The sequence below is a fragment of the Poecile atricapillus genome, chromosome 25, assembly GCF_030490865.1.
Source record: "Poecile atricapillus isolate bPoeAtr1 chromosome 25, bPoeAtr1.hap1, whole genome shotgun sequence".
In the NCBI taxonomy this organism is placed as follows: domain Eukaryota; kingdom Metazoa; phylum Chordata; class Aves; order Passeriformes; family Paridae; genus Poecile; species Poecile atricapillus.
Window position 1 is genome coordinate 5,572,930 of NC_081273.1, and position 23,733 is coordinate 5,596,662.

General features: G+C 50.0%; 2 protein-coding genes across 3 annotated transcripts; both read right to left on the bottom strand.

Moving 5' to 3' along the window:
- Positions 1–181: 181 nt before the first annotated feature.
- ALG9 (ALG9 alpha-1,2-mannosyltransferase) lies at positions 182–19,211 on the bottom strand. 2 transcript variants are annotated; one of them, XM_058856998.1, is made up of 15 exons: positions 19,043–19,211; positions 18,555–18,693; positions 18,182–18,316; positions 17,880–17,950; positions 16,982–17,070; positions 16,457–16,592; positions 16,073–16,160; positions 15,871–15,976; positions 12,151–12,273; positions 10,592–10,746; positions 8,956–9,085; positions 8,221–8,368; positions 7,856–7,985; positions 5,315–5,445; positions 182–1,884 (listed from the first exon to the last, which is right to left on the bottom strand). In XM_058856998.1, exons 1-15 carry the CDS (start codon positions 19,132–19,134, stop codon positions 1,764–1,766), a joined length of 1,794 nt encoding a protein of 597 aa, XP_058712981.1. In that variant the 5' UTR covers positions 19,135–19,211; the 3' UTR covers positions 182–1,763. The 2 variants fall into 2 exon arrangements, with proteins under 2 accessions (XP_058712981.1, XP_058712982.1); XM_058856999.1 differs by having other exon boundaries at positions 8,956–9,061; positions 19,043–19,210.
- A 674-nt stretch (positions 19,212–19,885) lies between these two features.
- On the bottom strand, positions 19,886–23,733 carry FDXACB1 (ferredoxin-fold anticodon binding domain containing 1). Its single transcript, XM_058857143.1, has 5 exons — positions 23,414–23,733; positions 22,765–22,921; positions 22,421–22,624; positions 21,852–22,010; positions 19,886–21,570 (listed from the first exon to the last, which is right to left on the bottom strand). Exons 1-5 carry the CDS (start codon positions 23,595–23,597, stop codon positions 20,412–20,414), a joined length of 1,863 nt encoding a protein of 620 aa, XP_058713126.1. The 5' UTR covers positions 23,598–23,733; the 3' UTR covers positions 19,886–20,411.

Genomic DNA, 23,733 nt, shown 5'->3' on the forward strand with positions numbered 1-23,733 from the left:
ATAACTCCTAATTATTGCCAAGTCATCAGCTCCCAAGCAGCGCTCCAGAACAGGAACCCAGGTGGGAAGAAAGGTGGAGCAGGCAGAGTGGTTTCCAATGGGTGTTTACTGCACTGTGCTCACACAAACACGAGGCCAGGGCTGGGACAGGGGACACTCACAGAGGGGCTGCAGGCGCTGCTCCAGCTGCACCTGGTGCTTTATTTGATCAAGGGAAGAGGCAGCAAGCAGGGCAGGAGTTTTGGTTTGGATTTAGCAGCACCAGAGAGCCCTGTGTGAGCTTTACTGAGGGCAGAGCTGGTTGCAGGGAGGGAGGGAGGGGGAGATGAACACAGACACAGAACCCTGCTGTCAGCTCTGCCCTCCCCTCCCGTGCCTTGAAAACCTCAGAGCTCCACAGCTGACGCTTGGGAAGGTGAGCCTTGCGTTTCCCTAAGGATGGCACGACTCAGACAACACTTTAAATCTGAATTTAGAGCCTCAGCGTCCACCTGCTGCTCCAGGGAGTGGGGAGCAATGGGATTCTCCATGGTGTGACCATCCAGGCTCCAGCAGGGCTGTAGCACAAGCATTAAAAACCTCCTTAATGCAATGCTGGGATTCAGAAACTACTCCTGTGTTTGAGGTTGGTCCTACAGTTCAGCCCAGCCCTGCTGCTCATCCAGCTCCTCCTGCTCTGTCCCAGCAGGGTCAGGTTGGATCACAGCCTTCCCACCCTGCTGAGACCTGCACCCACCACCTGGACCCCCAGAGCTTTCCTGGATCCCAGACATCCAAATCTGCTCCCTGATCTCCCTGCTCAGACCAACCCAGGCACAGTCACACCATGGAGCAGGTGCAGAACTTCCCCTCCACCCCATATCCCCACAGAACTCCAGGGATGTGAGTGAAAACAGCTCCCTCCATCCAGCTGGTGATGCTGCACATTTAAAAATGGAGATAGAACAAGCACAGCGCTGCTCTGAGGCATGTTGGACCCACGTAACACATCCTGGCTATTCTGGGAAACAGAACTGCAAAAAGAAAAATGGATTCATCCTTCTCCTCTCTGGATGATTCCAGAAGTTTTAAGATGCTGAAGTCCAGAATTCCAAGGATCTTGAAAAAAATCATTATAAATAGCAAACAAACACTTGGCTTCACAGACAACACAAACACTCTGATCCCATTAAACACATAATTGTCTCAGTTTGGTTTTTTCTTCCCAAAAGCACGGGTTTATCCCTGGAAATGTCTCCTGGACAGAGCAGCTTTGGCTGTTCCTCTGCAAGATGTTTCATTCCTTGAGACTCAGTGCATTCCAGTTCATTGTCAGCCAGGTGATTTTCCTCCTTTTCCCCTTGGAAAAAGAAAATTCCTAAGCTTTGTTACCTGAAAAAAATTTCCCTGGGTGAAAGACAGCAGAGCTTGAGCAGGTGAGGACAGTGGAGGGGTGGGTGGGGGAGACACATTGAGAATTTGAGCTGGATTTTCCCAGCCTGGAGCAGAACCTCACGGTGCCACCCCCCCTGTTTTATTTTCCATTTTTCTCTCCTCTGGCGTCAGAGAGAAGAGCACAGGGAACAGCAGGGATAACACAGCATCCATAGATGGCTGCTGGATTTTCCAATGGCTCCAGGCAGAGGAGCAGAGGCTGCCAGAGCTCCTCAGGGAATCCTCCCAGCACCATCCTTCACACAGGGAGCTGAACGTGGCTCAGGCAGCTGTCCAAGAGCGCCAGCAGATGCTTTGGGTGGGGTTTTTTTGCCGGCCCAGGTGTGTTCCTAGCCTCCCATTTTTTTCCTGGCCTGCCTCCTGCGGGATTTCAGGATGGTGTAGTTGGCGTAGCGCGTGTGCTGCTCCGAGAGCAGGGGGATGTAGAACGCCCGCAGCAGCCGGGAGGACCTGGAAAGGCAGAAAGGAAAAGCAAATCTCCCTTGATTGAGTTGATTGAATTGAGTGCCCAATTCTCTCCTCACTGGTGCCAGCCCACCAACCCTTCCCAGCAGGACTGAGGGGGAGAGAGGGCAGGGAATTATTGAAATTGTAATTATTGAAAGAAACTTTAATTGCTCAGTCCCAGGGTCACACAGCCCTGGCCTCCAGGTCACTGGGAAGGTGAAAGGCTGCGATTCCCTCCTGGAATCTCCTTTTTCCATCCCATCTTTCTGACTGTCTTTCCCCCCACGCCCCTCTGAGACACAAAAAGCAGCTTTGACGGGCACTGGCATTTTGAAGTCTGGCTCTGGAGCCGATCTGCAGTGGAAATATTGAATTACACAGGGCTGGGCAGCCCTAAAACCCACACTCACTCCGTGTCCTGCCAGTGCTGGGAGCTGGCATCTCACAGCCTTGCAGAAACTGGACCAGTGGAGCACCGAGGGCTTAATGATGTCTGGGTGAAATTAGCACCTTTGATTGGGTTGCTAATTGCTGGAGCTGAGCTCTCTGAATGAAGGAATTCTCTCACTGACAGTACAGTCCAGGCTTCAGTGTGAAGTGGACAAATAAAACATCCTCCAGCAGCAGCTCTGAGCTTTGTGAAGCTTCAAACATTTGAGCAACTCATTGAAAGAGTTTTGCTTCGTGTCTTTAAAACCAACTGGATGGGAAAATATCAAGCCTTGCCAGCCACAAGTGCAACCCCAGTCACAGAAAGCTTGGAAAAGCAGCAGCAGCAGCACTCAGATTCGGGCTGCTGAGTGGTCAGGGATGGCACATGCTGGTCACTTCAGCTCCCAGCTCTGCTGCTCTGCACATCCAATTCAAGCAAATTGATTTTCTTTTTCAGCAGAAAGACGAATTGTGTTTTGTTTGCCTGCACTGGAGATCTTTCAAAAACGTAGCTGGAAAACAAAGGCAGGAACTGCCAGTGGGAGCTGCATCTCCCCAGAGGCTCCCGAGGCTCCTGCACAGCCCGGGCTCAGCTGGGATCAGGCAGCTCCTGCTCCCTCCCAGCTCAGAGAGAGAGAGGGAGCCTTCACCTCCTGTCACCCCTCTGTCAGCTCAGCCACCTCAGACAGCAGATGGCACATGGAAGGGGCTGGGTGACAGATGACAAGGAATATATTTAATGTTCTATTTGCATTTGCTGCTAAATTTGTCCCCCAGAGACGGAGTGTGCGGAGCCTTAATCAGCACTCGGCTCCCAGCAGCAGGAGCTGGGAGAGCAGGGGGCTGCTTCTCCAGGCTTTTTTGGGTTCTGAAGGAGCCACTGCTCCAGGACAGAGCAGCTCCCGCTTTCCAGAGCTGGAACCACATGATCCATGGAGCTAAGGGTGTATCTGCCCGAATTTCAGGCAAAACAGCTCAAAAACTGTTCCAGTAGTGCCAGAGGAAGCTGCTGAAGATGTTCCAACCCCCACTTCCCAAATTCCCAGACTAACACGGAATGGCAGCACTTGGGATACCTGCAGTGCTGAGAGATCCCTCCCAAACTGCATTTGGTACCCCGAGTTTGGTGACAGCAGAGCTTGGAGAGAGGCAGGAGAAGGGAGAAAAGCAGGGAATGGCAGGAAGAAGCTGAGCTCTGCCACCTGGACAGGTCCCAGAGCCACCTGGGCAGGTCCCAGAGCCTCCCAGCCACACAAAGCTCATGATCAAAGCTCTCTGAAAACCCTCTGACGTTTGCTCTTCCTCTGGGAGTTAAACTCTCTACCAACACACACATTTCAGGAGTAATTCAGCTACTTCACAAACAAAAATATGGAAAACAACTCGAGGAAAACGCCATTGAAGGGAACAAGACAGCCTCTTATCAAACCAGGGTAACGCTATGCTCCAACAAGGTGACCCAATCATTAATTCTGCACTGAGAATTTTATTATTTTTTGATGGAAAACCCAAGTGTTTGGAGCAAGCACACAGCTCAGCCCTAAAGAGCTGAAAAATATGTGCTCCTCAGAGGGGAGCTGTGATATATTTCCCCTTTTCTGTGCCAGATTCGGAGCGCTCAGCCAATATAGAATTAAATGGACCTTGGCAAAGCAGCTTCCTGAGGAGCATAATTAGCTGGTGGCTTGGAGTGCTCTCTAATTCAATTAGCAGCACCATTTATCAGAGCCAGCTGAGATTTACATTTGCACTTGCTGACGTCAATGGGAGACTCACAGTGAGCCCCAGAAGCCTCCAGTGCAGCAGGACTGAACTGAGCTGCTGGGGTCATTTATTCCATTTATTTCATTTATTCCATTTATTTCATTTATTTTCACACAACAAGAGCTGGGGAGGTGCTCGATGGGTTTGGGGTTGTTTTTTCACCCCTTGCTCTGCCACCACTGAGCTGCAAACCCGAAACCTCCACTCAGCTCCAAAGATAAAGCAGCTCTGAGAGCCCACAAAAGTGGCTTTAAAGCAGAAATGCACATTTAAGGGCAAATCCTCTGCACAAAGGGTGCCTGTGATGCCTCATTAATAAAACTCATTGGCCACCTCCTTCCCCCTGCCCAAATGTAGCAGCAGGTTCTGGAAATGCAGTTCAGGGAAGACTTTACCAAGGAAGCTGGGAACACCAGAGCTGTCCTGGGAGCTGCTCAAACCTTATCACTCCTTCCCCCTGCTCTTCCCAGCCCTGCTCCCTGCAGGGCCCAGGAAGCAATTGGAAAACAGGAGGGCTCTGGGTCAGCTTTTCTCAGAGGTTTTTCCACCCTCTGTCCTGGGGTGATGCCTTCATGACCAGAGCTCTGAAGGACTAAACCAGATCCCCTGTGCAGCTGAGGGTTCCTGGATTTGCAGCAATGTTGGGAACAACATTCCTGGTTTGACAGCCCCAATCCCACTCCCTGACAGAGCAAATCCCAATCTCTGCTTCCCACAGAGATTCCTGGCCAGCAAGGTGCTCAGTGAGCAGCACAACCACTGCAGAAGATTCCAGCAGGGATCTCTTCCATGGATTTTCTGGTGCCTAATAAAGGCCTGGCCCTGCTGACTGCCTCCTCTCACTGCCAGCTTTCACAGAATTCTTCAGAGCTCATCCCCTCTGATGATTTATACCTGTCTTGAATTTGGCTGGGACAAAAAAAAAAAAAAAAGAGTGAAAAGTCTCCTGAGAGGAGGTGACATCCACCTCATTTCTTTGGAAAAGAACCCCAGAAACCATTGCTTCAGCAGGGAGCTTTATAAAGAATTTGTTTATTTCTTTATAAAAATACTCCTCACAGAGTTTCACCCTCTAAAGCAACTTGGGTCATAAATTTTGCAAGCAGGAGTTTGACAAAGGCTCCACTTTGCTGGATTTCAAGCTGGCATTTGCCCATGGATCTCTCCTCCCTGTTCACTTCTGCCAACAGAAATCACAGCCAGCCCCATCCCTCCCTCTGCAAAGTGCAAATCCTACCTGGAAACATCAAGGAATGGTTTGTAGGCAATGGTCAGCCACTCTTCTCTGTTGGAGGAGTACCTGGGCTCCCTCGGGCTCTCCGTTGCTGTGTCCAAGTCCACCAGGTAGTGGCACTTGGAGATGTCAATCTGCAGGAAGAGACATTGCTGGGGTTTATTCCCCGTGGTTTTGGTTGTGTCTCTCTACAGCAGTGCAAAGAGGGTGTTGTTCCCCTCTAGCAGGAGGTGAAATGCTTTGTGCAGGACACAGGTAATGTGATCTGAATGTTTTCAAGCACAACCTTTGTGGGGGAATCCAGGACAGCACATTGTGAAACCTCCTCCTTCCTGATGGGAATTCTTATCCCGTCTTACTCCCTCAAACTCTTCCTTGAGGGATTTCAGTTACTCTCCCACAGAATTTTACTGCCAACTTCCTTGGCCATGCTCGAGATCCCTTTTCTGAAGCACCTTTGGGGCTTAATGTAACAATTTAGGGCTGGAAACAATTTAATGAGGTGGATAGCAGATGGCTCCGTGGCATCACAACTGAGTGGCAAATGAAATTACACCACAGGAAACGCAGCTGAGGATGCTGAATCCGCTTCTTGCTCTGTGTGAGAGGAACATTCCAGGCCCTGGGAGAGGTTCTGGCTCATTAGCAGAAGGACTCCCAAACCACTAACCAAGTTTGTCTGGATGTGATGTAGAATCATTCAGAGAAAGACAATTTGCTGCCTCAAGGATCTCACTTGTCTCATCCTAAATGCTGCCCTAAAAGGGCTGGGACTTCAAATTCCAGCTGCAAGTCATGTTTCCCCTGTATTCTCACAAGTTAGTGAAGCCAGGGATAATAATTCTCCTGCTCTGAGGGCCAACGTGGCACCTCTGCATTGATTTGGGGATTTACACAAGACTTGGATGCACAGGCCTTGAAATGAAAGAAAGGAATGAGTCTTGTGAGGGATTTCTAAATTACATCCTCTCCTCTTCTGCTCCCCTTTCCTTTTCCTCCTCCCACTCTTTCTTTATTTGATGCCACTGCTCTGCCAAGTGGAGGAGAGCTAAATTGATCCCATCCTGACTGACAGGAGTGGGAACAGCACAGGGCTGGAGCTAAGGGCACATCTGCTGCTGCCATGGGGTCTGCACGCTGCGAGAAGTGAAGAGAAAGTGCTCAAAAAGCCCTTCCCCTGAAGGCAGCTGCTGTTAACAGCTTCCAGGCCTCATCTGCTGGTCCTGCTTGGATCTCTCTTGGTAAGAAATAATATTCCTTATCTCTTTCTTAGCACTTTCAGAGCCAAATGCACCTCCCCAACCGGGCAAGTGCAAGGTAAGTGCTGCTCAATGTGATTAAGGAAAGAGAGATTGCAAAACAAGATCAAATCACTCTTTCCCCAGTGTCTCATAGCAACAGGAACACGGAGCTTCCCTCTTCCATCTCCAAGCAGAGCAGTAATAGACACTTACACCTGAAACAGTGAGATCTACGCCATGAATTGGTTTTATCCACGGCTCAGATAATCCTCCTGAACCGTTGGTTTTCTCCCCTTTAAATTTAGATTTATTCCCTCTCATAGTCCCTGTCCAGTTCTCGATAATTATTCTTCTGCTTGTTTGGTTTTTTTTTAAAAATCTGAGTGTGCTTGCACTCACTAAATCTGGGGAAAGATCTTGATCTCTTGGTGCAATTAGCAGGTCAAAAGTAAGGGTTTTAACCCCCTGTTTAATTCCTGAAGTCCTAAGCCCTTGAGCTTGCAGGAGAAATAACAAAGTTGTAGGGTGACATTAAGGAACAAGCATGAAACAAAAGTGTGTTTTGCTCTGTTAGTCACAGGCTGTGTAGCAGCCAGCTGTCTGTGCTAAAAATAAGCCCCAGTTAAAGATTTCATAAATTAAATGCACTGCAGCAGACAGCTCCTCTCAGGTGGGAACACGCCTCCTTCCCATTTCCAGTAACTGCATAATAAGTCTCAAAATAGGAGTTTTAACCCAGAAGACTGCCAAGATTTAACCTGTTAGTAATTTTTAAACATGCTAGCTAGCAATAGTTTTAAAACATTCCTATTTGTGCACTGGTTTTGTTCAGTTCAACCAGGAAATAAATCAGTAATACCAATATACATTATCTTAGCAGATTCCCACTAATGCAATTAACTTCCAAATTAAGTTCCTCCTCCTCAGTTGAAAACATGATGAATAGTTTTATATTTAAAAATAAATAAATTCAATTCCTGCTCAGTGACAAATATTTTCTGTGGGGGACTTCAAATTACTCATTCCTGTGGCCACATGAACACACTACACTAAACCCCAAACTGCAAAAATTAGGAGTTCTTACTTCTGCTGCTTCTTTTATTATCATTATGTCTTCAAGCTGGCAGATGAAAGGCAAACAGAAGCCACTCACAAGATTGGGGAGATTTCCAAGTGCTGCAGAGGGACCATTTTTGGTTTGGAACTCCCCAGGAAACAGAAATGGGGAGATCCACTCAGAGGCATTGCATTAATTTAAATTACCCAGCGAGCTAAGGGAAAGGAACCGGGAATAAATCCTTACGTATCGAGATGGCTCCTCCTTGTTCTGGTCGTTCATGTCCGTGGGAATGATCCTGGTGGCCATGGGCCCCTTGGCAAAGGGTTTGGGCAGCTGGCCCCGGAATTCTGACAGGATAAACTGGAGCTGCCAGCTGCAGGGAACAGGGAGAACATTCTGTGTGCACAGCATCAAAACCAGAACCAAGGACATCGATCCCAGGGTGGGCACAGGCACACCACAGATTGCCAGGAACTTGTGGCCAACCAAAAACCTCCCAAATCCTTTATTTGGATATTTTAACACTCTGCTGGTGACAACACAGAGCCAGGTTCCCCAAGTGGATTATTGTGCCCCTCGTTATCCAGCTTTTCCGTGGAAGCACTCACTTGTCTGGCAGCAGGAAGCTGCTGGGGAACCTGTGCCACTCCTTCCCCACACAGACATGGACTGGCCTCCCCTCTGGCACCGTGTGGATGCTGGGGTCAGTGGCAATCCTGTGGAATTCCGGGTACAGGTCCAGGGGCCCGTGGTAACCTGTGGAAGGCAGGAAATCATAATTAAAGTAAGAGGGGTATTTCATTAAAGCCTGCAAAAACGGCTTCATGCATAATGTTTTAACTGGTAGCTCACTGAATAAATGAACTGGTCTGTGCTAAGAGGTGGTTGATTCAAAGTTTCTCCTCTTCCTAATAATTTTATTCACATTCCCCTGTCCTGGCTGTCAATGGCCACTAAAACCCCAACAAAAACACTGATGAGGTGGGAAGGCTCTGATTCCAGGAATGTCCAATCCATCTCGTGCGCCTAGTTCATGTTTTACACAGGAAAATGCTTTTCCAAGTGGGATTATCCATTTCAAAACTGAAGCATCTGCTTTAACACCAGTCAGGTTTTAGATCAGTGAAGAGGATTTTGAAGTGATGCAATTCTGGTGGTCCATTCACACACATATATGGACAAATGTATTAACTAATAATTAATTAATGAACTTATTCCTTCCCCTGCAGCAACAACACCCAAACTTCTCGAGGTTCCTGATTTCTACAGGCAAAGCAGCACAACTTTTTGCAGGCCCTGAGCCCAAGAGCCAGGAGAGCAGAGGGCAAATCTGAAATACCAACCTTTGAATAAGGCAACAGAGCGTGAGAGTGACAAAAGGCCAAAGAGGAAGACAGTCCCCAGGGCCAGCCAGTTGGAGGACACTGTGTAGTGTTCCAGGCGGTAGCGCTGGAAGATGAAGTGGTAACATTTCTCAGGGAAGAGATTAAAAAAAAAAAGAGACAATATGAAGTTACTTCAACTCTGATCTGTTCAGCAAAATTCTCATTTTTTCATAAAAGCCTAACAACAGCGCATCCCCCACCAGATCTTTGGGCTTTTTTTTTAATTTAGAGCCATAAAAATACAGAGAAACTCATAGGGTTTAGTCATATTTAAGTGGTAATTTGTGGTATTTCAAGAAGTTTTCAGCTTTGCTGTTCCCAGGTGAACCAGGGGCAAGTGTCCCTTCCAGACAGCTCTGCAGAAGTTCCCTGCACAGACTCACCTGATTTTCCAGAATTCCTGCCTAACACAAGCTCCATGACCCAGATTTCCAGAGTGACCTCTGGTTGTTTACCCTGCCTGCACAAACCACAGCTTTGAAGTGGATAAAAGAACAGAGCACACTCTGCATCCAGCTTTAAACACAGGTCACTCTGAAACTCATAAAAGAAAAACTGAGAGAAGAAAAACTGACAAAAGAAAAATTGATAAAAAAGAGCCCTTTAGGGATTTTTTTTAAATTTTTTTTTTTTTTAATTAAAAAGCCTTTCTGGGAATAGCCAGGAGGAAATACATCCAGTCCCTGGCTTGCTCCCTCCCTGCTGTCCTGCAGGAGTGGTTATTCACTCCCTGCCCTCAGCTGCTTTCTGTTTCTCTTGTCCTGTTTGCATTTTTCTCATAACAGCCAAATCCACGTGGTTTGGAGGGGCAGAGTGACAAGCTTGTCCTGCTGCTGGGCAGCCAGTTCCAGATTCCCAGCTGGATGCTCCACACTGAGCAAAATGTCATCAAACAGTGGTAAAAATACGCAAGAAATGTACACAAAACTTTCCTAAAGCCATATTTAAAATAAGAACCAATTAACATTGCTCTGAGAGCACAGAGGAATTCTCATTCAGAGCCATAAAAGTGGTGACATTCCAGAGCTGGATCCAGCATCTGAGCATGGGAAGGATGAGGGACTGAGGTGGGCAGGAATTCCAGCAGTGCAGGACAGAGGAGGAACAGCAGGATGAGGCCAAACAGCTGGAATGGGACTCCTGGCTGCATTCCTGATTCTTTTTAACAGCAGGAGATGAATAATTCTGAGCTTTGGGAAGGTTTATATCAGTCTGTATTAGTGCTTTGCTCTGTGAAGTGGTTCAAGTGATGTTTACTAAATATCCATTTTTTGGCTCTTCCAAATGTTCATTCCCAACATTTAAACGAGATCCCTTTGCCTTTTCTCAACCCAGTGAGGGATTCCTGATAAAACACATCAAAATGCACTTCCTACACACTCACATTCCTGCCCTTAAAGCTGAGCAGCCAAGGAGGCACAATTCCACCAGCAGGTTACTGAACCCTCATGGAATCCCTTGGATTTTGTGTGCTGTTGGCACTGCAGCACCACAACTGCAGGAATTCTCACTTGGGATTGGAGAACAACCCAAAGTTGTCCTGAAATAATGGCTGGGAAATATTCTCAGCTATTTATTAAAAACTAGAATTTACCTGAAGAGCAGAGAGAGCCACAGCACCAGAGAGACAGATGAGGGGATAGATGGGGAAGAGAAATCTCTCTTCCTTGTGGGGCTGGCTGAAGAAAATCAGGATCCAGATGTACATGGGAGCCAGGGTCAGCCAGTAGGGACGGCCCAGATTCTGAACTGGAAGAAACAAAACCTCAGCAAAGGAGCAATGCAAGAATTCCTTCTCTTGCACAATCCTCCCTCACACCCAAAGCCCACTGGGGAGACCCAAACACGCCCTGTTCTGAGCATCCCTGCTGCTAAAACCCAGGTAACACATCCAAACAGCCAGCAGGGCATTTTCCACAGAGGATTCTTCCAGATTCCTACAATACTGACCATTCCAACAGCCCAAAAGCTGGAAATAAGTGTTACTGGATCCAAGATGACACAAAACCCATCCAGAAGTGCCAGGAGTGCTGCGTTCCCTGCTGGGCACTGTACACACAGAGATCAGAAAGAGCCTCCTCAGGATCTCCCCTTGCCCTCCCAAATGGTTGTTTAGAGCCTGAGGTTTGCCCAACCTTCATCGCCTCATTACAAAAATAACACCAGGAGAGGTCTCTCAGGCGCCTTCTGCTTAACAGAGGAAATAACTGATTCAAAAATAACAACAATTACCCTGAATTTCAGTCACACTGAGGAGGGTTCTATGCTGCCTGACAATTTTCAGTCCCTTTCCTACCCCCTTGCTACTCCCAACAGCAGAGTTAAGCAATTAAGCCAACGGCATTTCACAGACAATAAGAACAAAGCTCTTGGCAGAGCCGATCCTGCTGTTAACTACAAGAACACCAAGTGAACAGCAGGAAATTTTGCATTTACAGGAGCTCCTACGGAGCTTTTGCTGCTTTCTGAGTGTTTGTCACTCACAGCCAAGGAACAGATATAAGCAAACAGCCCTTAATATACATTTTCATGGAGGACTGTGTTACAAATTGTTGTATTCAGTAAAAAAAACCCAAAAAACAGAGAAAGCAAAGCACTGACTGGACTGATGAATCTGGAGGCTGCTGCTGACCCTTGATGAATTTTCCTTAGGAGAACAGCAGAGGAGAATTTACACTTCCCCTCTGGAGTCACAAGTGTCATGTGCTCAAACTGATGTCATTTTATTCAAGAAAAAGCACAGTGAGAAGTAGGGAATATTCTGGTTCCTCCTTTTTTTTTTTAACTCTCAGTATACCCACACCCATGGGGACACTTCCCAGAGCACGGGGAGCCTGGCAGTCCTGGCAGCTGAAAAATCCACAGTGCCCAAAACAGACCAGCTTCAATCCCAAAAGGTTTTACCCATTCCCAGCTGCAGACAAGATGGGAACAGCTTCTTCCCCCTTTAGGATTAGTGACTGAGCCATTCCTGACACATTAAATATCAGAATGAAGCTTAGGAACCCCACACCTTGTCAGGCTTGCCTTTTTTAACACATTTTTCCTCTTGAGGTAGAGGAAAGGAACAATCCTGGACTCTCATGAGCTCCAGGAACTTTCCTGGTGCTCCAAAGGCTTTCACTGCTCCCAGTTTCACTGCCCTGCACTCACCACGGAATTTCTGCAGCAAACACTCCATCAGACAGGTCAGAGGCAGCACAAGCAGGGCCAGCACAAAAACCACGTTGAAATTCAGAAAGCCATTGATGAAATAGAAGTACCAGGGCTCTGTACCTACAGGATGAGGAAAAAAAAAGGAAAAAAGAGGTTTGAAACACAAACATGAACGGATGAAACAGCAGCTTTGGTCCTTCTTTGCCTGACACAGCCCACCAGAGATTCTCACACTCACACCAGCCCAAGAAACTTCATTGTCTTCCTGCTCAGAAATTATTTTTCTCCTTATTTTTTCACTGGGGGTGAAAACCAGTCAGTATTTCACCTGCTGCTCACGAATCCCAGAGCACTCCCAGAATCCTGTGACACAGAGCTCACCCTTACATTCAGAAGGGCAGCAAGGAAGGAGGGGTGGAAACTCGTCCAACTGGGAAACTTCACCCCAAATTCATTCTTTCTTTCTAACTGCAGAGGAGTAACACAAAACCACACAAATGCCATATAACTCTGGAGTGAGGATGTTCACTCTGGGCTGGCAGGAACAGAAAATGTGCCAAAAAGGATTAAGAGGGAAAGGGGTTCGTAATCCCACTTCACCCCAACAAAGGCTCTGCCACTAAATTCTGGTTTTGGTCCCTCCTTAGACTCAGCACTATTTAAATAAACATTTTAAATAAATATTTAAGTAAAAACCCAACCCTTAAATGTCCCAAATTCAGCCTGTTCTCACACAGAGGAGCGAGGCAGCTCTGCCTCCACACTTGGGAACTGGCTGCAAGCTCTGGAGGATGTAAACTGAAAGAAACTCCAGTCCAACTGTCATTTATTTAGACTCCTAATTCAGGATGCTTAAAGCCCTTAACAATAAGGAGTGCCAGTTCCTCTCCACACATTTCCCACTCTCTCAGTGTGATTAGCTCAATCAGCCAGTAAATGACACGCGGGGGCTTTAATCACTGCACTGTTGTGACATGTGTCACATGCCACAGCAATTTCCTGCAATCAGAGCCACTTAGATTGGGTCCGTGTTGAAATTAATCAGACAACTGAAAAGCAGCAAGGAAAACCCGAAACCTCTGCAGCTCCTCCAGCTAAAAAAAAAAAGGGGAGAAGCTGCACTGGGAATGTCACAAACATGGCACTGGAGTCACTGCTTGGCCAAGCAGCTTGGGTTTCTGGAGGAAACCCTGAGTTATTAGCACTGAAAGCAAACAGCAGTGATATCAATAAGTTCTAAACCTTTAAAGGATAATTCCAGAGGCCATCCTGCCACCTTTCTGGCTGTGATGGAAAGCAAAGGGAATTCACCCTGAATTCACCTCTCTCTGCTCAGGATTCTTATTTGGCAGCTTGGGGGTCAAAAGTGAAGGACACTTGATGAAACACAACTCCTCCACGATCCAAATGCAGCCCAGATAATTCTGCTAATAAACAGATCAGCTGCTCTGAAGCACAGCTTTAACAAAAAAAAAAGGCTGCTGGCTCACATTTTTTTGCAGTGTGACTGAATTGCCCATAAAAAAAAAAAAAAAGCACTGGAGCCTCCTCTCCTTCTCCAATGAGGGATTTTCTTCTCTGAGAGAAGCTAAAAAAAAAATAGAAAGGGGGAAAAAAGAGGAGAGAACAGTGCACAGCAGGCAAAAAGCAGCAGGCTGGCTCACTGTGACGCAGCCATTCAGAGGCACTCAGGCTCAAAGCCTTCCAGGGCAAAAGGGGTTTTATTCCTGTTATCCACAGGGTTCAAGGTGAACTCAGCCTCAAAAAGGAATGACCCCACTGCATGAGAGAAGCCCTGGCCCAGAACATCATCTTTGAAGAGGGGAGGGACACTGGACAGCTCTCCATGCTCAGGTTAATGGGAATGTGCTTCCAGAGCAGGAGAGGAGATGGAGCTTCCTGCAAGGATCCACGTCCCAGAGCTGGGCAGGTGTGGGATGTGGGAGAGAGACTGGTGAAAGCAGTGGGAAAAGAACACCCAGGCAGCTCCTGGTGTGGTGGTTCCACGGGGAAAAGCAGCTGGAAGCACTGTCAGACCCTGAGTGAGAAAATGCTCTGAACTCTGAGGTCTAGAATGGCCCTGGGAGCAATTCCAGAACTCGGCCTCGGGAGCGAATCCCATTCAGCCACGCTGCACCTTGACCACAGGAACGGTGAGGGCAGCTCAGGCCAGAGCAGGGGAGCTGCAGAAGAGGTTTTAAGACAAGGAGCCCCACCCTGGGCTGAAGTCTGAGTGCAGGAACTGCAGCTGGCAAGCAGTAACTAAGCTGCAATAATTTGGTCATGAGTCACAGCCCTTGTTCTGATTCAGTGCTGCTACAATGAACAGTCTGCTCGCTGCATTTCATTTATTCTCACTCTGCTCAAGAGGCAGGGCTCCACAGAGAAAGGTGTCACATGAACAGCTCCAGCACATTCCACCCAAGCTGAATAAAGCTTCCCAAAGTGGGACAAAACTTTGGTCACAAATTGTGACTTCTTAGAATATAAGTACACAAAAACACCCCCAAGAAACCACCACTCATTTCTATTCTATTTCAAGCTATTTTCCCTTGGCTGCAGAAACCTAATCACTCCAGGGAAATATTAATTGCACAGACAATATTTATGTAGAGGGAGTGTATTGCTAAAGACAGAAGAAAAAAAAAATTAATTGAACTTTGTCTCCAAAATACTGCGGTGCTTACACTGGAGATGATCTGGGTTGGTGACTCTGTCCCCATCATGTGAACGTTGGGAAATCCCAGCTTCCAAAGCCAAGAGGGATTGGCCAGCCTTTCATCTCCCCTGGTAGTGTTATTTTTCCCCAGTGTTTTGAAGCTCTCTAAACACACAGCGTTGTCCTGGCCACGCTGCATTAAAGAGCAATTGCAGGCAGGCTCTTTTACTAGCCCGAGGATGTTGTGTGAATGTCACTGTGAATAAAACTCTTCAGGACAGATTGGTCCCCGGAGGCTTCTGGAAACAACTCATGCACCAGTGTGGAAAAGGTCAGGCACAGACCTCTGCCAAAACCTATCAGAGCCTGGAGTTTACTTACAGAAAACTCCCAGCTCCACACTTCAGAGCCTTCCTGCAGAGGCCAAGAGCCGCTGCTGTCCTGCTGTGCCACGGCACAAGTGACAAATCACCACTCAGCACCACCCAAAACAGCCCCTCCGTGCAACCAGCAAGGCCAGCTGCCAGAGAAAGCCTTGCTGCTCCTCACCACTGCTGAATCCCTCCTGGAACAGCTCCTCTGGCCTCAGCACACAGGTGCTGCAGGGATCCTGTGGTCTCTGCCAGCCCTTCTGAAGCCTTGATAGAAATTAACTTCCTGCTGTTCAGCTCTAGAAGTGCAGGGTAAGGACAGAAAGAAGGATGAATTCTGCACTATTCCTCACTTTCCCAAAGTTCCGCAGCCTGACTGCGAGGAACAGCAGCCAGGAACAAGACTCGAGCTGACAAACACACACACAGGCCACTTGAGCACAGTGAGACATCTCCTGGCAGTTCCACAGAAGTGGAAAGTGAACAAAAGCAGCACAACTCCCAGCGTGGAGGAATCGGGCAGCGCATTGCCAGCTCGACAGAGCCATCCCGTGTCCAGAAACAGCTGCTGCAGCCTTTGGAGCTGCCAGGCTGCTTTTGCTTTGGGGCAGAAAAATCACTGCCAGTCAAGGGCACGGCAGCCAGAGAACCTCCGGCTCCCTCCCTGCCTTCTTATCCCAAACTCACCGTAGAGATCAGGGCCGTGGGGGGTGAAGACATTGTACAAAACGATGTTGAGAGGTGCCACCACCAGCTTCCCATAGTAATAGCTGTCCACCACCACCAAGGGCACCTGCAGGAAAGCAGATTTGTGTTCAAGTATTTTCCTAAAGGAACTCATCCCTTCTACTGCCATCCATTCCCTCTTTGTGGTGTTGCAGGCACTCACCAAAAACAGGATCAAGGACACCACACACCAGTTCAGGAAACTTTTCCACCTCTTCTTCAGGATCAACAAGTCAAAGGCAATAGGGAGCCTGAAAGAGAGAGCAGCTGACAGCTGGAGACTGAGAACCCCACTGCAGGTTCTGCTGCCCCTTCAAAGCAAGAGAAAGAACCTCCACTGGCCTCTGCTTCTACTCCAGATTCATCACCCAGCTCAGGTTTTACCAGGTTTAATGCCAGGAAATCTTCCCAACCTCAGCTATTCAAAAGCCAAGCAGCCTGTAGCAATGACCCTGGACTAAGCTGGCTGCTGGTTTTCTCCTCCACCCCGACACTGTCCCCAGCCAGGTGAAAACCACCTGAGGAAGGGCAAGGAAGTGCTCCTTACCCCAGAGCTGCGCTGAAGGGCCAGCCCAGCAGGGCTCCAGCAGCCACCCCCAGCACTGCCACCGAGGTCCTGTCCATGTACCAGCCCGTCATGGCAATCACCGTGGTGTACATGCAGAAACTGCTGGGCAGGAAAGCTGCAATGCCAGGGGAACAAAGGTCAGCACAGCCTGCCCACACTTCACCCAGCAAGTGTTTCACACCTGTCTTACAGTGGCTGGGAAAACAGGTACAACCAGCCAGAGGGGACAGCACACAAAGGCAAACTGCCAAAATATCAGCCTCCCTCCTTAGAACAAAAGATGTCCAAGGAAGGCAAGCCAAGAGCCTGTTTAAAAGGCACAGCAATATTAAAAAACAGGAGGTGGCAACAGAAACAGGCCTGGAAATTGTAACACAGAGAACAAAATTTGAATCAATGCTTATGCTGTCGTAAGAATAGAAAAAAGAGAACCCCTGAGATGTGATTTTCTTCTCTCAGGACCTGTCTTTGGTCACTGTTAGTGCCAGTGCCAAGCCAACTCACCTGCAGAAGCACAGAACATCCCCGTGCTGAGCACCAGGAAAGCCAACATCAGCCTGCTCACGTGCAGCCCAAACTTCTTGCACACAGCCCTGGAGAAGCAGCAGAGAAACAGGTACCACAAAATAGCCTCAGGGCACAAATCAGCAGCACCCAAGGCATGCAGAACCAAAAACAATCCACAGAGCAGCCTGAGAGCTCTGAGGAGGGGGATTCCCAACACCCAGCTGCTGCCTCTGTGGGATTTCAGACCCTGACTTACACCAGTGCCAAACTCTGGATGGGGCCTGGCTTCTCCCAGTTGTGCAATTCTCAGGAGCTCGTGGCTGCAGGGCTGCATGCATCAATCCTCACCCCTCACCAAACCCCATCATGCATAAAAAAGCCACAGTTCATCTCCTCAAGCCAGAGTACTGGCAAACAGAAAAGTCATGCAAGGTAGTGGTTTGAAAATCAGGAACCGAGAGGCAGCAGGTAAAAATAAAAATCCAGTTTAGACAAGAAAATTGCATGTTAGGGCTACTGATTTTAGTGGATGTAAACAACATTGGCAGAGAAATTACAGACAGCAGCAGTCAATGTGTTCCAGTCAAATTCACTGTGATAAGCAAACACAGCACCAGACTCTCCTCAGTCTGCAATACTCCCACCCCTGCTTGCTGCCAGCAGTGAGGAAACGAGTGGAGTCAACAAAATTCTGGAGTAGAGGTGTGGGTGGCAGATCTGGGAGTACAATTTTGTCCTAATTGTGGCATTCTGACCAACATCTCACTGAGTTATCACAAGAACACGTATTTTCTCATCTACACACGAGCCTCAAAGCCCTTTTCTTGTGGCAGTAACTGCGTGTGTCACTCACACTGCTCCCAGACATCCCCTGCAGACAGACTCTGACACTCACTTGTAAAAGTAGAGTTCACAAATGCAGCTCAGGAAGGCCAGGAAGCATCGCAGGAAATAGAAGATGAGAACCTAGCAGACACAGCCAGAGTCTGAATGAGGCACAAGACACAAAATTGGCTTGTAAAGTATCAGGGGAAACCCACAAACCCTTGGAAATCCTTACAGGGAGGTCAGTGTTTGTCAACAAACCAGTGTTTTATAATCATGAAGTCAATTTCAACCCCAAACAGGGAAGCTGTTTCACACACACTAAAGGGACATTTCCTCCTCACAAAAGCAGCTTCCACACACATGGTTTACCTTGTTGGTTTGCAGAACCCTGGCATGGAACCAGGCTGGCAAGGCATGGAGCCACAGGTAAGCATAGGAGCGGATGGCATAGGCTGGAGAGTACTCCCATGTCTGAAACCCCTTCCCATAAATGAGGTAGTGTGTCTGCAACAAATAAAACCAAATAAATTAACATGCAGCACACAGTTTTCCACTCCCCGCCCCTGAATCCCAGCGCAAAAAAATTCTCATTTAAACAGAGGGATCAGCACAGGCTTTTAAATAAATCTGAATTTGCACAAGCTGACTGGAAATTGAAACAGAGAGCACAAGGTCCTAAATAAATGGGTATTTGCACAGGCCAAGTACAAATTCCCAGTCCCAAGGGCAGGAAGGCACTCACCGGTTCCCAGTAGTTAAAGGTCTCGTCACAATCCGAGATGTTGCTCAGCAGAGCTGCACAGAACCTGGCCGAGATGAGACACTTGAAAGCTGTTGATCCTTCAGGGGCCCAGACGTGCCCTGCTTTGCTCCCGGATGATCTAATCCAAAGTGGGGAGTGGGGGGGAAAAAATAAAATAAAATCAAATCCAAATACGCAGCAGGAAGATCAAGGCTCACAAGGTGGCAGCGAGCGAAAGGCTGAGCGTGGCGTGAGGGCGGGGGGGATGCCTGAGCCTCCCAGGGAAACACCATCAGCCTCAGCATCCTCAAAGCGAGCGGGCAGGGGGATGCTGCAGCACCGGCCCCGCTGCACGGACCGCCCGGGTAAAGCCCGGCAGCCCCGATAGCCCCGATAGCCCCAATAGCCCAAAGAGCCCCAACAGCCCCGGTAGCCCCGATAGCCCCAGCAGCCCCGGCGGTCCCCGCTCCGGCCCCGGCGGCACCCACTCGTTCCGCGGCTCCTCGCTGCCCTCAGGCCGCCGCCCCGCCGCGTCCCCGCCGCCCGCCCGCGGGCGCTGCCGGGCCCCCTTGGCGGCCATGCCGGGTACGGGCAGCCAGGGCCCCCCGGCCGCCGCCGCCCGCACCGAGCAGCTGCGGCAGCGCCGCCGAAGCCACCGCCGCCATCACGGGTGAGGGCAGAGCGCTGCCTTCGGGAGCGCCACAGCGACACGGACAGGGACAGCGACAGGGACAGGGACAGGGACAGGGACAGGGAACAGGGACAGGGACAGGGAACAGGGAACAGGGAACAGGGAACGGGGAACAGGGAACAGGGACAGGGACACGGACACGGAGCAGGGAGAGGGACCGGGACAGGGATACAGACACGGACAGGGACGGGGACAGGGACAGGGACATGGACACGGGACAGGGACACGGAACAGGGACACGGGACAGGGACAGGGACAGGGACACGGAGCAGGGAGACGGACCGGGACAGGGATACAGACACGGACAGGGACAGGGACACGGAACAGGGACAGGGACCGGGATACAGACACGGACCGGGACACGGGACAGAGACACGGAACAGGGACCGGGACGTGGACACGGGACACAGACAGGGGCAGGGAACAGAGACACAGACACGGAACAGGGGACACGGACAGGGACAGGGATACAGACACGGACACGGGACAGGGACACGGAACACGGACAGCGACAGGGACAGCGTTGTCCCGCACACCCGGGTCCATCACCCACCGGGTCCCTGCCCCGCACACCGGGTCCGAGCCAGGGTCCATCCCCGCCCAGTGTTGGGCAGGAAAGTGAAGGAACGGGGAACGCAGCCACATTTAATGTTCTTTATTTGGTATCCCCTGCACTCAGGAGATGCGGAAAGGACAGCACGGGAAGGACATGGAGAGGCTGGAGCGTGTCCAGGGAAGGGAACAGAGCTGGGAAGGGTTTGGAGCCCCCGGAGCGGCTCAGGGAGCTGGAAAAGGGGCTCAGCCTGGAGAAAAGGAGGCTCAGGGGACCCTTCTGGCTCTGCACAACTCCCTGACAGGAGGGGAGGCTCAGGGTGGACAGCAGCGGGAATTTGCATTAGTAAAGAGGTCGAATCCACCCTCACAGGACCCTAGAAAAGAAAGGCTCCACTTCACAAAACGCGGTTTCATTACACACACAGAGAACAGGAGAGTGCTCAGTCCTCATTAACAGAACTCCCACACTGAAACCCTCCAAGGTGCTCCAAGTCCACCCCGCCCTTGTGACAGGCACTGCAGTAACACATTGTTAGCTCCAGCGACATGCAGGTGACATTTTCCAGGTCAGGAACTGGCACAGGAGCTGCTGCAGCCCCTCGGGAGATGTTCTACCTCAGGGTCACAGCCAGGTGTTGCTGTATTTCCTCCCGAAAGTGCAGCTGCATCTCCGCTGCCTCCCGGCAGCCCAAGGCCCTGTCACAGGACTGGAAAGTCACCCTGTAGCAGAGGCTCCTCCGTCCTGTCCCTGGCTGCTGGAAATCGTCCCTCAACTGGATGGAAACCACCATTTCACCAGACACCCTCCTGGCAAGGGTGTGAAAAGCCACCTCATCAAACTCCTCCCCGTCAGGAACCCAGAAGCTGACATCGTGCACGTAGGAAGGTGGGTAGAGGGAAAAACTCTTGAAAAGCCTCAACTCTCCCTCAGGAAACTGCCTGAGGAAGCGCTGGTCCGATGTCCAGAGCATTCTCCAGTCGGATATTCCACACAGCAGCATGGCCAGGAGGTCCAGGTTCATCGAGGCCGAGACAACAACCAGTTCACGGCTCTTTAATTCATCAGGAGCTGTCCTGATAACCCCCACACAGGAGCCTGAGGGGTCTGGGTCTGTCCCCACACAGAGGAAATGCTGAATTTCACCAAGCTGCCATTCAAAAGCAGCAAAGTCACTTAGCTCAGTTCCACAGCTTGTCGCTTCCTGCAGGCTGATGTTGGGTTTGATGCCAGAAATGCCCTGGTGAAGAGAATTCACGGTGGTTTTAATGTTATCCACCAACATCTGGATACAGCTGCTCTCTGTGCCCCTGCGAACTGCAAGCACAACGAGCATCTCATGGAAAACAGGCATGGAGTGGGGAGTGATCCGACATTTCCTGAAAACCGGCCCGGAAAGAACCTGAAGTGTCCCTGGAGAAAAAGCTCCTTTTTTTATTATTGCCTGAGCATGAGGCAGGAGGGAAGGCCTAAGATAAAACTGCTTTGGAATTGAGCATCCTTCTTGTACATTCTTATCCGTGTCCTTGCCAAAATGGGAAAACAAATCTGTGTTTTCCAGTCCCTGAGATGTTTTCTCAGTGCTTGGAGCCTCCTCTGGGCTCAGAGTGATCCAGAAGATGTTGGAGTGGCAAACACCATTGGGGTGACCTTGGTGGAGCAGAGGAAGGCAGGAGCTGATGTTCTGCAGTGGAAAAGCTTGGCTGAGCCCTGCACTGAGCTTCTCCTTTATTGTTCTTACTGGATGACTCGAATTCACTTCGAGGAAACCCCTGTGAAAAATAAAAGTTCCAATTACAGACACTGTCTGTGATTTCCTTCCTGTGGCCACTATTTGAGCAATTTACCCAAAACATTCTTAAGCCAGGAATTACCTGACCAAGCCAAGCTTTTCACATTTTCAGGGCAGTGGATTGCAGGTTACAATCAAGAATTAACTGCAATTTGCTGGTAAAAAAGGATTTCCCAGTCACCATATCCATTTATCTGACCCCATTCCCACTGAGAGCAGGAGAGCTGCTACTGCCAAAGAGAAACTAATTATAAAACTCACCTATTAATTTTATCCACGAGGACTTGTGGCACTTGAAAAGAAACTTTTCGGCTCCCCAGTTGTGTCTTGCAGCTCATGGGTGTGAAACACAGGGGTGCTGTGCCCCGTGTGAAAACGTGGTTCAAAGCACCCTCTACACAGAAGGATTTATCCTGACTCCTGAAAATACACAAAACCAGGGTGAAGTCACTGACAATTTCTGATATTTAATGTGCCTCTGACCAGATGATGGCCAGAGGTCCCTGCCAGCACCAGCCCCCAGTCCTCCTGTCTTTAGGCTGAGATTGATATTTCTTCTGAAATGGATGCTTTTGACCTTTAAAATCCTCAGATAGTCTTATTTTTAGAGGGTGCTTTGGCAGGAAGCTTGCATTTTAATCTTGGTTATTCTGCTTAGAGATGAACAAGAACTGCAGCTATTTTAAGGAAAATTTTAAGGAAAATTTCAAGGAAAATTTCAAGCAAATTTAAAAGCAGTTCCTCTCCAGCCAACAAGACACTAAAAGAATATTCTAGCGCTGGGGCATTTTAAGAGCACAAACATGGAAATTTCAGTTTTAACTGGTTACCTGTAACCTGTGCATTTGTATCCACAGATGGTCTCTGCTTTGAAGGGATGAACGTCGCTGAGGATGAACCCAGCTGCTGCCGCCACAGCCACGATTTGCCAGCTGTTGTGCCACTCCCTCCTGGGCTGATCCGCAGGAGTCCCTCCCTGGCCATTGCAAAGGGCCACATGGACTTCTCCCTCCTGTGCCAGCACTTCTGAGCAGCTGGAAGGGAAGCCAAGCAACCAGAAAATTCCTGTTAGCACACCCCCGGATCTCCCAGTGCCGGGAAAAACACCTGGAACACAGCTGGAAAGCCGTGCCACGGCCGATAATTCGCACAGAATTATTCCTGGTTCACTCACCTATGGAAAAAGCGTGCAAGGAGCTGCCTGTTCTTCACCACCCCAGCTTTTCTCCCGCAGTGAGGGAAGTTGAAATAAATACGATCAAATTCCCGTTTTCCCGGTAAAAAGTGCTCCTTCAGCTTGGTGCAGTCCACGGAAAACACAACCTCGGCTCCTGCAACAGCAAAAGCAAAAGCAAAACAACGCTCCGATGGTTATCAGGGAGGAAATTTTTAAAGACAGGTGGGAATGCAAATCCTCCAGGGAATTTTTAAGTAGGTGAGAGCTGCCTCGAGCATTGGGCACACACCAGGAAGTCCTGGTGTGCTCTTTGCTCTCTTTCCAGGCAGCAGAAACTTCTGAAAACAGCCGAGCATGGGAGTGGCGAGGGGCTCCCAAGGGACACGGCAGCGGGAGGGGGACCCGCGGGGCAGTGATGCCACTCTGGACGACAACGGGGCGACAGCGATGCCAGGAGGGCGACAGCAAAGGGCTCACAGCAGCTCCATGCCCACCCTGGGCTGTCCCCGGCTGTCCCTGGGCTGTCCCCGCGGTCCCCAGGCTGTCCCCGGGCTGTCCCCGTGGTCCCCAGCCTGTCCCCAGGCTGTCCCCGGGCTGTCCCCAGGCTGTCCCCGGGCTGTCCCCGCGGTCCCCGGCGCGCACCCACCGCTGTCCCGCAGCCGGCGGATGCTCCGCGCCGCTCCCCCTCTCCCGGCCGCCTCCTCCTCGCTCTCGTAGCAAGTGGCCACCACGTGCGTGCCCTGGGCCCCGCACAGCGCCGCGGAGAAGGAGAAGTTTCCCTCTCCGAGCAGCAGGACGAGGCGGATCCGCAGCTCCCCGGGCGGGGACATGTCCCCCGGCGGGCGCTCAGGGCCACCGGCGCTGGCTCATGACGTGCGGCCGGGCCAGCGGCCACTGCTGGTGGCGTCGGGTCCCCGCGGCCACCCCCGGGGACTCCTCGGCAGCCGCTGTCCCGGGGAGGTGGCG

Bases quoted from the DNA above. Each gene is read 5' to 3' on its own strand.
- ALG9 (XM_058856998.1), bottom strand. From the start codon at position 19,134: ATGGCCGCCAAGGGGGCCCGGCAGCGCCCGCGGGCGGGCGGCGGGGAC. The intron at 10,747-12,150 runs GTGAGTGCAGGG...TGTTTCTTCCAG, and splicing joins TTTGCTGCAGAAATTCCGTG to TTCAGAATCTGGGCCGTCCC. The intron at 9,086-10,591 runs GTAAATTCTAGT...CTCTTCCCTGAG, and splicing joins TGGCTCTCTCTGCTCTTCAG to AAATGTTACCACTTCATCTT.
- FDXACB1 (XM_058857143.1), bottom strand. From the start codon at position 23,597: ATGTCCCCGCCCGGGGAGCTGCGGATCCGCCTCGTCCTGCTGCTCGGA. The intron at 22,625-22,764 runs GTGAGTGAACCA...CTTCCCTTCCAG, and splicing joins CTTGCACGCTTTTTCCATAG to CTGCTCAGAAGTGCTGGCAC. The intron at 21,571-21,851 runs GTGAGTTTTATA...TATTTTTCACAG, and splicing joins CTCGTGGATAAAATTAATAG to GGGTTTCCTCGAAGTGAATT.